Source organism: Bolinopsis microptera, chromosome 2, assembly GCF_026151205.1.
Source record: "Bolinopsis microptera isolate Bmic1 chromosome 2, MBARI_Bmic_1.0, whole genome shotgun sequence".
NCBI lineage: Eukaryota > Metazoa > Ctenophora > Tentaculata > Lobata > Bolinopsidae > Bolinopsis > Bolinopsis microptera.
In genome coordinates, this window is record NC_087073.1 from 9,971,579 (window position 1) to 9,987,910 (window position 16,332).

Genomic DNA, 16,332 nt, shown 5'->3' on the forward strand with positions numbered 1-16,332 from the left:
TATACTCTATGAATTCACCCGCTTTAAAATTTTATTGATAAATCAAAAGCATCGTTTTCGTAGCAACAAGCTTTATTTTTACATGATATCACTACAACCATAATTTTGAAATTTTGTTTGAAAATTAAGTTCAAAGGTTCAGGTCTGCGTAAAACTGGAGCATGCTGCAGCGTTCTTGCTCATCACTGTAATCTAATCGTCACAGTTGGGGACATCACATTTATGATTTAGCATATCTCTTCACTCTTGTCCGCGGCAATCGTGTAAGTGTAACACAACTTACGCATCAGATTCTCCTGTGAAAGATTACCCGGGGATCTTATTATATAGCTAATACTAATAATGTTCATAAACTAAAACACGATTGAAGCTGCGGCAGAATTGAGAATGGCAGTCTGAGCGCCACCTTATAGTAGTACTAGTAGTAGTACTAGTAGTACTAGTACATAGTAGGTAAAACAAAATATGCGCGCGCTATATCTCTACCGAAAACACATCCATTTCCAATTTGATGCATATGATTATGAAATGTGTCTATATCAATATGGCCATGGGGTCGTTCACATATTACGTAACCATTTTTTGGAAGATTTTTACCCCCCCCCCCCCCCCCACCCTCCGTAATCAGTTTTACAGCTTGAAACAAATGCGTATTGAGTGATCTTCCCCTGATCCAATTTTGACAAAAATTGGTAAGCTTACTCAAAGACTTACAAGGAAAGTGTCAGAAAATTTAAAGCATATCCAATCATCAGACATTATGCAGTTACAGCTAAAAGCAGCGTATTTTGCACCAATAATTGCCCCATTTTCATTACTATATCAACTCCGATATCCACGGGATTAGTGGAAGATATTTAATTTTATCAAATATTTGGTTTCATGAAAAAATCGTTTTTTGGTTTAAAAAAACTAGTACTATGTACTAGGCCAGGGAGCAGGCTTGCCACATAGCGTCCGGGAGTTCCGAACGTTTAGGCAGTGTGCTAGGTTGTGGTACACACTCAACTAGATAGTCTGAGAGTCCGAAAATCAAAAAAAGAGATGTCATCAGATGGTGACTGTGAGCCACTGCATGACTAACCTGTGGATAGAGTTCGCTAGACTCTATAATTATGACAGGTAGTATCTTCTGTGACCAATACTCATAGCCTTTGGAATTGGATCACAAACCTAGAAACTATTTGTCGAACTGGAGAATATATAATAGTACAATACCTATCTGACGAACTTAAGCTGTCGAACTAATACTATAGTGCGTGTCGAACTAGAGTACGTGAATCGATATCATTACTGAGATTAGATATTTCCTAACAGAACTTTATCATTATGTACACCTCTACCAAAATTTGGAATGATCTCATCCCTAATAGCGATATATGTGACCTACCTATGTGACCTATGTCGAGTTTCGTCAAGACTTGACGGGGCCATCATATCTTCTGACCACCCCATAGCGAAGTATATATCACAATGCTGGCAAGCATTACCGTCGCCCTTATATTCACAATACTATTTACCCCCTATACTAGTATATCCCCTTTATTGTTTTCCAGGCATTAAGACTCATCGAAAGTAGTTCAGCAGGTATATTTAAGTTCAAAACATTCTAATTCAATGTTAAAGATGACAGGAATAAGAAATAGTTATGTGGAGGTTTTTAAGAAATTTGCGCAAAATACGCGCCAGCATGTTATCAGTTATACGAAATTAGGTAAAAAACCCAAAATCGCCATATTCAGGTGCCTTAAAAACCATGTTAAAATTGAGTTAGATATCTGAAACTTTGCAGGGCGTCTAGACCTTGTTCAAATCGACTGTAAAATTTTTTTCATGTTTCAGGAGTATCGGGAAGTGGGTTTTCTGGAACCCCTGTTTTACAACAGATTGTCGTGAAGTATAGTATATATGTATAGACGCTTTGGCAGTCAATTGTAGCCTACATTTAAGTGTCCGTAGATTCAGAAGTATAAAAGATACAGTCATTTCGAACCACAGGTTTTAAAGATAATTGTTTATACTTTAGTTTACATTATATTAAAAAATAATGTATCTTCATCATCATCACTTGATGACGTCATCAAATTAAGTGTTACTGATATCTGGATATTATCCGGTTGGATAAATAAAACTTGATTTTTGACAAAGTAATAACTTTTCAAATCGATTTTAAACCATTAAGGAGTAATTTTATTCAAAATCTTAGGACATTTTCATCTTAGATAATTGTTCAAGCATTCAGAAAATCTACCGGAAAAGTTTCTTACTTTGCTCCTTCATAAAGATATTTGCTATTGAAGTAAGTGCTTTTTTGAAGAATAATTTTATAAAAACACAAAAGTTGTGAATTAGTATTCTCTGGTGTTGGGCCATCCCTTGGGTTGTGGAGGTCAATTTTGCTTTTTAAAGGTCTAAATTGTGTTATAGGCTAATTTTAAAGTTGAAAATCGAAAAGTTGCACACGAGGGGACACTCCCAAATTTATAGAAAATTGCTAAAATTACTGAAAATTGCTGTTTTCACCATTTTTATCAACTTTGGAGTCCCGTTGTGATCCAAGTTCTATATGAAATCTTCTGAAACTTTGCATGCTTATCACAGTGCTGGCAAGCACAACCGTTGCATTTATTGTGGGTATACTATGTTCCCCATTTACTATTATACCCCCTTTACTATTATACCCCCTTTACTATTACACCCCCTTTGGTACACGTTACAAGCCTCTTTTGTGCACGCGAAGCGTGCACTCCGGCCGGAGGCGGGAGTTTTCCTTACCTGAGGACCCCAGGCTTTAATGTTGGTAAACAACCGAATAGAGATTAGGCGGAATGACAGGGCGACAGGCTGAGCGCGGCCCAGTAAGAGTTTTCCAGGCATTAAGACTCATCGGAAGTCGTTCAGCAGATTTATTTTTAGTTCAAAACATTATAATTTGATGTCAAAGATGACAGGAATAAAAAATAGTTATGTTGAGATTTTTAAGAAATTTGCATAAAATACTCGCCAGCACTGTTATACGAAATTCGGTAAAAAACCCAAAATCGCCATATTCAGGTGCCTTAAAAACCATGTTAAAATTGAGTTAGAGATCTGAAATTTTTCAGGGCGTCTAGACGTTGACCAAATCGACTGCAAAAAAAGTTTCAGGTTTCAGGAGCATCGGGAAATGGGTTTTCTAGAACCCCTGTTTTACGATAGATTGTCGTGATACATATTCAGGGATAGACGCTTTGCCAGTCAATTGTAGCCTGTATTTAAGTGTCCATAGATTCAAAAGTATAAAAGATACAGCCATTTCCGACCACAGGTCTTGCAAATAATTGTTTACACTTTAGTTTACATTGTATACAAAAATTATTTGACGTCATAAACACCCCTTGATGACGTCATCAAGTTAACCGTTTTTAAAACTTAATTTTTGACAAAGTAATAACTTTTAAAATTAATTTTAAACCATTAAGGAGTAATCGTATTCAAAATCTGAGGAAATTTTCACCTTAGATAATTGTTCAAGCATTCTGAAAATCTACCGGAAAGTTTTTTTAGCTTGCTCCTTCATAAAGATATTCGTCATTGAAGTTTGTGCTTTTTTGAAGAATTATTTTATAAAAACGTCAATTTTGCGATTTAGTATTCTCTGGTGTTGGGCCATGCCTTGGGTTGTGGAGCTCAGTTCTGCTTCCTATAGGTATAAATTGTGCATTAGGCTAGTTTTAAAGTTAAAAATCGAAAAGTTGCACACGTGGGGACACGCCCAAATTGATAGAAAATTGCTAAAATCACTGAAAATTGCTGTTTTCGTCATTTTCTGTCAACTTTAGATTGCCGTTGTGATTACAGTTCTTCTTGAAATACTTTGAAACTTTGCATGCTTATCAAGCTATATATAAAACAATTACATGCAAAAATTTACGGCGATTCAATATTGGATGCGCACGCAATGTCCGCTCAAAGTTTGCACGTGCGAAAGGTGAGAATTTTGCTCATTCGTGATTTCCAACAAATTCTGCTTAATGCCACGACAGTTTAATGTCATTATATATGAATTTAATGCCAACTTGAATGAGTATTAAGTGGCATATTCAGTCAGTGATCGACCGATATGCTTCCCTAAACACAAGGAAATGTTTTTAAAGGAAAAATTTCGAAATCGTTGAAACTTCCTCCTTATTAATGAAGATATCAGTTTATATATTTCGACTTTATAAAGTACCCTGACATAATAATCAAAAAGAGATGATATTTGACCAAAACCCATAATCATGGGTAGAGTGGACCGCTGCCAGTGTCTCTCTTTCCCAAACAAAAGGAAATGATATTAATTTGATTGACCGTTCTCAAATGCAAAATGATACCGAGAATGAAATCGGTCGCTCGCTTTTCCCGTTTATTTACAATTGTAATAGATTAAGAAGAACTACCCAAAGGCAGCTGTACTCGGCAATAAAGATTCAATAAACTTCAGCTTATTCAATAAGTAATAACTACCACCCTTGTCCCTTACCCCGAAATACTAGGTATCGACCCGAACGCAACCCAAAGAGATTTTTACAGCATCTGATTGATGTAATCAATCGAAACTTATTTATACAATTCGTAAGCCGTGAATGAATGGGAAAAGCGAGCGGCCGATTTCATTCTCGGTATCATTTTGCATTTGAGAACGGTCAATCAAATTAATATCATTTCCTTTTGTTTGGGAAAGAGAGACACTGGCAGCGGTCCACTCTACCCATGATTATGGGTTTTGGTCAAATTAAACTATATACAAAATACTCCTATGCAAAAATTTACGGTGATTCAATATTGTATGCGCACGCAACGTCCGCTCAAAGTTTGCACGTGTGAAAGGTGAGAATTTTGCTCATTCGTGATTTCGAATAAATTCTGCTTTCCCACGATATTTAAATGGCATTATATATGAATTTAATGCCTACTTGAATGAGTAAAAAGTGCCATATCCAGTCAGGTAAAATTTCGAAATCGATGAAATTACCTCCTAATTATTAATATAAATATTAATGAAGTTATGAGTTTACATTTCGGCTTTGTAAATTATCCTGACATAATTATAATCAAAAAGAGATGATATTTGACCAAAACCCATAATCATGGGTAGAGTGTACCGCTGCCAGTGTCTCTCTTTTCCAAACAAAAGGAAATGATATTAATTCGAATAACCGTCCGCAAATGCAAATTGATACCGAGAATGAAATCGGTCGCTCGCTTTTCCCATTCATTCACGGCTTACGAATTGTAATAAAGCTTATTAAGGGGGCATACCCCAAATCTGTCCAGACCAAATGACCTCATAGGCAGTTCAGTGACCTTCTAGCGCACCGTTTCCACACCAAACAAAATTATTTTGAGAATTCCCATTTTTTTAATCGAGCATTTCCTGGTTAAGAGTGCAATTTTCGGAAAAAATTATTTTGTGGTTGAGACGCTATAAGTTAATTATTTCTTGCGGTATCGGGTTGAAATTTTGCTCGCCGTTTATTCACATCTATGTCAAGGTGTGTGTAAAATCTTGATATCGTATCTAAAAAGGCTGGTGTGTTATGAATTTTTAAAGTCAAAAAGCTAAAATTGTCCTTTTCAGGCTTATTTTAACAAAAAGTTTGTAGGTTTACAACCTACCAGGACGCGCGCCGAGTTGGACTCGTCGACGGTCCTGTTCCACGGTCCCTGTTCCAATATATGGAACAGATATTTTACGAGTATCACCCGTTAACAAAAAGTCAGTCAGGGAAGATCGGATTATTTGATGCTTGACATCAAATTGTTCTCTGAATTCTGGCGCAGTTTTTGATGCCCTCAAAAATGTTTTTACTCATTCACCTTCTGATATATTGGACCTCAAAGCCAAACAACAAATTTAGGCACATTTTTCGTTTTTAATATTTACTGATTTTTCTAAAATTTTGATACGAATGTGCTAGTGACTTTTTGAAGGGTGCAAAATAACCGCAACTAGCACATTTATATATAAGTTATGAACAACAAAACACCCTAAAATGCTTCCCTTTGAAGTTATGGGAGAAAATGTGATTTTTTGGCTTTGCAGATAAAAAATCAGAATATATGTATATATTTTTTGATTACTCAGTTTTATGAAGGAGCTATCTTGGTAAAATGTTTGTAGTACTATGAGGAATTGTTCACGGCTTGTTGCGGTGTGGATTCTTTTAGCCGTTATATTTTATGTTTCTTTTGGAGAAATTTGTGATCGTTGTTGGGTTTCAAGATGTTATTTGTTGTTGTTATATTTCGTAGTATTAATAGATTATTTTAACATTGTATCTTTGCAGCTATGTAAGTTTTCAGTACGTCCTGTTTATGACAAAGGCATGTAGCCGAAACGTCGACAAAGAATTATGTTTTAACACACTGAGTGGAGACTCTCATTTCGTCAATTACAATTAAAAATAAATGTACCGTGCAATTATTTAAAAATAGCATTGCCCCCTTCACAACATTTGCACCCTCTTACCCCTGCTTTTGATCCTAACAAATTTAGCTCACTGAGGGATTTGCTGAGCTCCATAACCTGATCCTGCATGCCATTCTTGATGAAAAATATGCCAATTCAAAAAAATATGCCAATTCGCCTCATCATATCAATGATATTCATTTTAACATTTTTAAGCTGCACCACTAATCAGTAATCTCAAGTATTGTAACAATGTGGTATGTATTTCAAGCCTTACCCCCAGTTCTATGGCCGGGTATTTTCACGGGTGCCGGGTAGGTTTGCGGGTACAGACACGGGTACTACATTTTGTGCCCGTACCCGCGTACACGTGAACCATACACGTGAACCATGATACACGTGAACCATACACGTTCGAACCATACACGTGAACCATACACGTGAACCATACACGTGAACCATACACGTGAACCATACACGTGAACCATACACGTGAACCGTACACGTGAACCGTACACGTGAACCGTGCACGTGAACCGTACACGTGAAACGTACACGTAAACCGTACACGTGAACCGAACACGCGAACCGTGCACGTGAACCGTACACGTGAACCGTACACGTGAACCGTACACGTGAACCGTACACGTGAACCGTACACGCGAACAAACCCGTGAACCGTACACGTGAACATACACGTGAAAATACCCGGCCATGGAACTGGGGGGTAACTTGTCAGCTGTGAACGTGTACCAGCAATTCTCACACACATTTTAGTGTTGTTTATTAAAACTCAAAGGAAGGTCCAAATCACTTATTGCTGTGGGTGGAAGAGTTCTGGTACCTCTGTAACCCCTGATAGAGATTATACAGGTTCTTAGTAAATTAAAACGCAGTCTGCGTCTGACAAATGACATCACATCTCTGCTTTAGCTTAATAAATAATTATATTTATACGGTAATATATAACGCGAACGGTAACATATATTTAAAAGAAAATCAATGATTCACGTCATGTTCACGTCATGTTCACGGACAAAACCCAATTACATCACCAACAAAAAAGATTTAAAACTAAATTAAAAAGATCCAAAAGAGCTATATATACTAGAAAAAGATCCAAAAGAGCTATATACTAGAAAAAATATGGACAAAAATATCATCAAAAAATTAACTTTTCATGCATAATTGTCTCTTCACTCATTCTTAGCCCATTTTGTGGTCAACGGCCAACGTACCTGTTCTACAGCTACTCCAGACACATCTGCATGAGCCCTCCAACTCCTGGAAGGCGAGAGATTCCCTTCAGCAGATCCTGTAATTTACAAGGTGTTTGGTTGGGAATTTTCTAATTTTGCGGAGCTCGAGAAACAAATCGTCAAAGCTCTTCGAAGCTGGGCCCGGTTTCAGGTCAGGCCGTAATCACCGACACAGGGTGAAATCTGGCAACTTCAAGTTCAAGCGAGTTGGCAAAGCTACCTCTGCAAGCGATCACTTGTCACGTTTTCTAGATGTAAAAGTAATCAAATCAGATCACGTGGCACTGCATCTAAAGTCAACAATTTACACAATGTACAATGAACAAAATATATTGTACAGGCTATAATATAATGTATTATATTAGTATATTACCTTAAGCCTACCGTGCACCTCCTCATCATCAAACGCGAGTACAAGATCAACTGCAACAGAAACTCCAGCTTCAACACATTCGATTTCCATACCAACAGAGGGTGCGAGGTAAATTGCATACTTCTTCCCGCCCACCGGGTTCTTGGACACGCCTATGAAGAATCCAACGGGGCACAGCCCGGAGCAACCGTAACATGTGAAATCAACTTTCATGTCGCCTTTGTCTTTAGAAAAGAAGCTGACGGAAGTATCCATTCCGTTCTTTAGCGCCCCTCCTACGCCCAAACCGACTCCTCCGTCAACTCGGAAGTACCAAATGGTACTTGAGAGATTATGGCACAACTCTTTCAGAGTCATCCCAGGGCATACCGCATTAATAACATGGTCAATACCGTCGCCCATCATTTCCGAAACGCCAAGTTCATAACACGTCTGTTTCCCCGCAGTGTATAACTCTTCTGGTGTTATCATTCGAATCAGACGACCCTTGTGTTCAACATCTGTCGAGAAGTATAGACCAACGTTCCCTTCAGCAACAACTCCATTCTTGTCCACTTCAGTAGTGTATGAAGTCACTTTGATTCCATGCACCAGAACTTTGCCATTGCTGTTTCCACCAAAATCTCCATCTGAGCTTTTCAGCTTGATGACCTGTCCCTCGAGCTTCACCAGGGGGTTGTTAAAGAGCCCATAGGTATCATCCGGTGCTTCTACGTCGATCCCATTCTGAAACACATCTGGTTTGACATGCAGACCTGTAACAATTTCAAACGCTTTTCCAATGCCAGTTTCAACGACAACAGTTTCTGCCGCGTTATCCACAACTCTCATCATCTCTTTGCTGGCGTTACCCGCAAGCTTAACCGCCTGGTGAAATATCCAGGCCATAACTGCAGTGCGATCTAAAACAGGGGTATCATTAGTGTCAATATTTCAATAGGAGACTAAAAGTAAATATCCAGGCCATAACTGCAGTGCGATCTAAAACAGGGGTATCATTAGTGTCAATATTTCAATAGGAGACTAAAAGTAAATATCCAGGCCATAACAGCAGTGCGATCTAAAACAGGGGTATCATTAGTGTCAATATTTCAATAGGAGACTAAAAGTAAATATCCAGGCCATAACTGCAGTGCGATCTAAAACAGGGGTATCATTAGTGTCAATATTTCAATAGGAGACTAAAAGTAAATATCCAGGCCATAACAGCAGTGCGATCTAAAACAGGGGTATCATTAGTGTCAATATTTCAATAGGAGACTGAAAGTAAATATCCAGGCCATAACAGCAGTGCGATCTAAAACAGGGGTATCATTAGTGTCAATATTTCAATAGGAGACTAAAAGTAAATATCCAGGCCATAACAGCAGTGCGATCTAAAACAGGGGTATCATTAGTGTCAATATTTCAATAGGAGACTGAAAGTAAATATCCAGGCCATAACAGCAGTGCGATCTAAAACAGGGGTATCATTAGTGTCAATATTTCAATAGGAGACTAAAAGTAAATATCCAGGCCATAACAGCAGTGCGATCTAAAACAGGGGTATCATTAGTGTCAATATTTCAATAGGAGACTAAAAGTAAATATCCAGGCCATAACAGCAGTGCGATCTAAAACAGGGGTATCATTAGTGTCAATATTTCAATAGGAGACTAAAAGTAAATATCCAGGCCATAACAGCAGTGCGATCTAAAACAGGGGTATCATTAGTGTCAATATTTCAATAGGAGACTAAAAGTAAATATCCAGGCCATAACAGCAGTGCGATCTAAAACAGGGGTATCATTAGTGTCAATATTTCAATAGGAGACTGAAAGTAAATATCCAGGCCATAACAGCAGTGCGATCTAAAACAGGGGTATCATTAGTGTCAATATTTCAATAGGAGACTGAAAGTAAATATCCAGGCCATAACAGCAGTGCGATCTAAAACAGGGGTATCATTAGTGTCAATATTTCAATAGGAGACTAAAAGTAAATATCCAGGCCATAACTGCAGTGCGATCTAAAACAGGGGTATCATTAGTGTCAATATGTCAATAGGAGACTAAAAGTAAATATCCAGGCCATAACAGCAGTGCGATCTAAAACAGGGGTATCATTAGTGTCAATATTTCAATAGGAGACTAAAAGTAAATATTTAGGCCATAACTGCAGTACGATCTAAAACAGGGGTATCATTAATGTCAATATGTCAATAGGAGACTGAAAGTAAATATCCAGGCCATAACTGCAGTGCGATCTAAAACAGGGGTATCATTAGTGTCAATATTTCAATAGGAGACTGAAAGTTAATATCCAGGCCATAACTGCAGTGCGATCTAAAACAGGGGTATCATTAGTGTCAATATTTCAATAGGAGACTGAAAGTTAATATCCAGGCCATAACTGCAGTGCGATCTAAAACAGGGGTATCATTAATGTCAATATTTCAATAGGAGACTGAAAGTAAATATCCAGGCCATAACTGCAGTGCGATCTAAAACAGGGGTATCATTAGTGTCAATATTTCAATAGGAGACTGAAAGTAAATATCCAGGCCATAACTGCAGTGCGATCTAAAACAGGTGTATCATTAGTGTCAATATTTCAATAGGAGACTGAAAGTTAATATCCAGGCCATAACTGCAGTGCGATCTAAAACAGGGGTATCATTAGTGTCAATATTTCAATAGGAGACTGAAAGTAAATATCCAGGCCATAACTGCAGTGCGATCTAAAACAGGGGTATCATTAGTGTCAATATTTCAATAGGAGACTGAAAGTTAATATCCAGGCCATAACTGCAGTGCGATCTAAAACAGGTGTATCATTAGTGTCAATATTTCAATAGGAGACTGAAAGTTAATATCCAGGCCATAACTGCAGTGCGATCTAAAACAGGGGTATCATTAGTGTCAATATTTCAATAGGAGACTAAAAGTAAATATCCAGGCCATAACTGCAGTGCGATCTAAAACAGGGGTATCATTAGTGTCAATATGTCAATAGGAGACTAAAAGTAAATATCCAGGCCATAACTGCAGTGCGATCTAAAACAGGGGTATCATTAGTGTCAATATTTCAATAGGAGACTGAAAGTTAATATCCAGGCCATAACTGCAGTGCGATCTAAAACAGGGGTATCATTAGTGTCAATATTTCAATAGGAGACTAAAAGTAAATATCCAGGCCATAACTGCAGTGCGATCTAAAACAGGGGTATCATTAGTGTCAATATGTCAATAGGAGACTAAAAGTAAATATCCAGGCCATAACTGCAGTGCGATCTAAAACAGGGGTATCATTAGTGTCAATATTTCAATAGGAGACTAAAAGTAAATATCCAGGCCATAACTGCAGTGCGATCTAAAACAGGGGTATCATTAGTTTTAATATGTCAATAGGAGACTAAAAGTAAATATCCAGGCCATAACTGCAGTGCGATCTAAAACAGGGGTATCATTAGTGTCAATATTTCAATAGGAGACTGAAAGTAAATATCCAGGCCATAACTGCAGTGCGATCTAAAACAGGGGTATCATTAGTGTCAATATTTCAATAGGAGACTGAAAGTAAATATCCAGGCCATAACTGCAGTGCGATCTAAAACAGGGGTATCATTAGTGTCAATATTTCAATAGGAGACTGAAAGTTAATATCCAGGCCATAACTGCAGTGCGATCTAAAACAGGGGTATCATTAGTGTCAATATTTCAATAGGAGACTGAAAGTAAATATCCAGGCCATAACTGCAGTGCGATCTAAAACAGGGGTATCATTAGTGTCAATATTTCAATAGGAGACTGAAAGTTAATATCCAGGCCATAACTGCAGTGCGATCTAAAACAGGGGTATCATTAGTGTCAATATTTCAATAGGAGACTGAAAGTAAATATCCAGGCCATAACTGCAGTGCGATCTAAAACAGGGGTATCATTAGTGTCAATATGTCAATAGGAGACTAAAAGTAAATATCCAGGCCATAACTGCAGTGCGATCTAAAACAGGGGTATCATTAGTGTCAATATTTCAATAGGAGACTGAAAGTTAATATCCAGGCCATAACTGCAGTGCGATCTAAAACAGGGGTATCATTAGTGTCAATATTTCAATAGGAGACTAAAAGTAAATATCCAGGCCATAACTGCAGTGCGATCTAAAACAGGGGTATCATTAGTGTCAATATGTCAATAGGAGACTAAAAGTAAATATCCAGGCCATAACTGCAGTGCGATCTAAAACAGGGGTATCATTAGTGTCAATATTTCAATAGGAGACTAAAAGTAAATATCCAGGCCATAACTGCAGTGCGATCTAAAACAGGGGTATCATTAGTTTTAATATGTCAATAGGAGACTAAAAGTAAATATCCAGGCCATAACTGCAGTGCGATCTAAAACAGGGGTATCATTAGTGTCAATATTTCAATAGGAGACTGAAAGTAAATATTCAGGCCATAACTGCAGTGCGATCTAAAACTGGGGTATCATTAGTGTCAATATTTCAATAGGAGACTAAAAGTAAATATCCAGGCCATAACTGCAGTGCGATCTAAAACAGGGGTATCATTAGTGTCAATATTTCAATAGGAGACTAAAAGTAAATATCCAGGCCATAACTGCAGTGCGATCTAAAACAGGGGTATCATTAGTGTCAATATTTCAATAGGAGACTGAAAGTAAATATCCAGGCCATAACAGCAGTGCGATCTAAAACAGGGGTATCATTAGTGTCAATATTTCAATAGGAGACTGAAAGTAAATATCCAGGCCATAACTGCAGTGCGATCTAAAACAGGGGTATCATTAGTGTCAATATTTCAATAGGAGACTGAAAGTAAATATCCAGGCCATAACTGCAGTGCGATCTAAAACAGGGGTATCATTAGTGTCAATATTTCAATAGGAGACTGAAAGTAAATATCCAGGCCATAACTGCAGTGCGATCTAAAACAGGGGTATCATTAGTGTCAATATTTCAATAGGAGACTGAAAGTAAATATTCAGGCCATAACTGCAGTGCGATCTAAAACTGGGGTATCATTAGTGTCAATATTTCAATAGGAGACTAAAAGTAAATATCCAGGCCATAACTGCAGTGCGATCTAAAACAGGGGTATCATTAGTGTCAATATTTCAATAGGAGACTGAAAGTAAATATCCAGGCCATAACAGCAGTGCGATCTAAAACAGGGGTATCATTAGTGTCAATATTTCAATAGGAGACTGAAAGTAAATATCCAGGCCATAACTGCAGTGCGATCTAAAACAGGGGTATCATTAGTGTCAATATTTCAATAGGAGACTGAAAGTAAATATCCAGGCCATAACTGCAGTGCGATCTAAAACAGGGGTATCATTAGTGTCAATATTTCAATAGGAGACTGAAAGTTAATATCCAGGCCATAACTGCAGTGCGATCTAAAACAGGGGTATCATTAGTGTCAATATGTCAATAGGAGACTGAAAGGAAGAACTAACAATGATTAAAATCACTGACATTTGAAAATAAGGTGATTCTTGGAGGAGTACTATAAATTATTATAACTACTAGAACTGAGGGCAAATTGTTTGGTTCAACACTGATCTCAGGTTCACTTTGATTACATGAAGATATGTTGTTGAAAAATAGGGGCTAATGCTGTGTAAAGTGTTAAATGTTTTATTCTGTATCTTTGGTTTGGATGGATATTTATTTATGCGCTTAAAACTTTCTTTTAAAGAATACTAATAGCTTCATCCATGTTACCACGGGCTTTCTAGTATATATATAATTTGAGATAACGATGTATAATAAATGATGCAAAGAATTTCGAAGATCTAATCAACACCGACTTTTAATGTGTAGGAGTACAGCAACGAAATATATATATATATATATAATATATATTATCAACAGAAGATGTGGAAGAATTATGACAGTTGAACTCTATAATAGTCATCGAGTCCTATGATACCTAATACATACTGGGATGCTTCAAGTGTGTGGTTATAATAATATAAGGTAATAAGATGAGATTTCATATTCTTGCCAATATAATTGTGATCTTTTAACAATCTTATAATAATCCTGGACCTGGAAAAAGTCCAGCACACATTGGAACGTCCGCTAATTTTCTCGATGTAATCCGACTTATATGGTCCTAAATAACGCTAATTACTCGGGTACACTTTTTCACCAGTGGGGCATTTCTCGGATTCACGCCCTTTTTGACCACACCCATATCGTGACCCCCACTATAAATTATTCCAGCTTCTGAAATTGAGATACGGACCTCAGCTATGAATAAAAATGTGCCTAAGATATATTTTTATCTTAGTGCTATGGAGATACTTAAAGCCTAAGAGACTTAGTTTTTGAGAAATCGCCAAAAATCTGATTTTACTATACTGGCAATCTTGCGCGTAACCATTATTACACTTATTTCAAGATATCTCAGCTTCTGATTGGAGCTAGGTGCTCATCTCGGGCATTAAAATGGTCAAAATCATCATATTGATCAGTGGGGTAGAGCATGGTTTTAAAGTCTCCAGACTTCGGGTTGTTGAGCTATTAGGTAATATGCCATTTTTACGCTCTCGCGAGTAGCAATTTGTGCACCTATTTCGAAATATCTCAGCTTCTGATTGGAGCTAAGCGTTCATCTTGGGCATCGAAATGGTCAGAATGATCACAATTAGTGGGGTAGAGCATTGTTTAAAAGTCTTGAGACTTCAGGTTGTTGAGTTATTAGGTCGAATCCCATTTTTACGCTCTCACAAGTAGCGATTGATGGACTTATTTCAAGATATCTCAGCTTCTGATTGCAGCTAAGCGCTCATCTAGGGCATTAAAATGTTCAGAATCATTACATTGAGTGGGGTGAGCATATTTTCCAAGTCTTCAGACTTCAGGTTGTTGAATTATTTGGTTAAAACATATTTTTACGCTCTTGCAAGTAGCGATTGATACACTTATTAGAAGATATCTCAGCTTCTGATTGAAGCTAAGCGCCTATCATGGGCATTAAAATGGTCAGAATGATAAAATTAAGTGGGGATAAGCATGTTCCTAGAGCTATATTAGAGCTATACTAGAGGTTTTAGTGTAATTTTACTGATATTTCTTGGCAAACAACTTTTTTTCCTGGCATTTAATTAATGTCCATTTAATAAATATTTTCACCATTGCAGTGACCATACTTGCAAGAGTGTAAAAAAGGATTGACGTAATCATTTAATAACCCGAAGTCTGAAGACTTTAAAACCATGCTCGATGCTACTTAATCTAATCATTCTTACTATTTCAATGCCCAAGATGAACGCTTAGCTCCAATCAGAAGCTGAGATTTCTTGAAATAAGTGCATAAATTGCTACTCGCGAGAGCGTAAAAATGGCATATTACCTAATAACTCAACAACCCGAAGTCTGAAGACTTTAAAACCACGCTCTACCCCAATCAATATGATGATACTGACCATTTCAATGCCCAAGATGAACGCTTAGCTCCAATCAGAAGCTGAGATATCACCTTAATAACACCAGAATGTGTGTGTGTGTGTCTGATGTCTGTGTGTAATTTCCGGTCGGTTATACAAAAAAAACGGTAAGAGTTACGGGACTGTTTTTTTTCGGTATAGTGCCGACAAAACTCTGATGAAGCCCATAAGCAAATTTTTTTAAATCGGCCGGTGGTAAGTGGTTTAATTGATGGTTTCGTACCACAAATGTTACATAAAATAGCTTGAGCAGAACGGCAAGAGTTACGGGGCTTGCTCTCTCTTTCTCTCTCTCTCTCTCTCATTACTGTATAATATGTTATAGCTGCATTTAAGTAGCGTCATAATTGGATTAGCCCAGAAGATTCGCTGTAATGTTATACCATAAGCTTATTAGGGGAGGGGACTGTTAGTGTTTGGGGTCTGTTTGGACTGCAGAGAGAGAGAGAGAGAGAGTTCATACGACAATGTTATGCGTGTTTTCAAATATAATAGGCGGGTGTGGTGCGGAGTTAACAAGGGTTAATTTCTATAACGATTTAAATAAAAATGGAAAGCGGTTCAAGACGGGAGTGATGAGGTGTAATAGTCGGTGTTCAGACCTTATGATCATGGAATGTGGTGCCTCATGGCTATAATGACTTAATTATCCACAAGAAATAACTGATTATGAGATTATTGTTTAAGAAACTATTGGGTCACTTAATGCGGGTTTTGACTCAGCGGGTAATTACTCCTACCCTTTTTAACTGCGGCAGTGAAATCCCGGCCGAAGGCCGGGTTACACTAGTCTTGAAATAAGTG

General features: G+C 37.6%; 2 protein-coding genes across 4 annotated transcripts in view; both read right to left on the reverse strand.

Annotated features, from left to right (window-relative positions):
* The window catches only part of LOC134811813 (amphiphysin-like), a 73,709-nt gene that overhangs the window by 54,144 nt on the left and 3,233 nt on the right, over window positions 1–16,332 (reverse strand). The window lies entirely within an intron of this gene.
* LOC134826597 (uncharacterized) lies at window positions 6,385–8,967 on the reverse strand. Its single transcript, XM_063839028.1, has 2 exons — window positions 8,066–8,967; window positions 6,385–7,748 (listed from the first exon to the last, which is right to left on the reverse strand). Exons 1-2 carry the CDS (start codon window positions 8,951–8,953, stop codon window positions 7,683–7,685), a joined length of 954 nt encoding a protein of 317 aa, XP_063695098.1. The 5' UTR covers window positions 8,954–8,967; the 3' UTR covers window positions 6,385–7,682.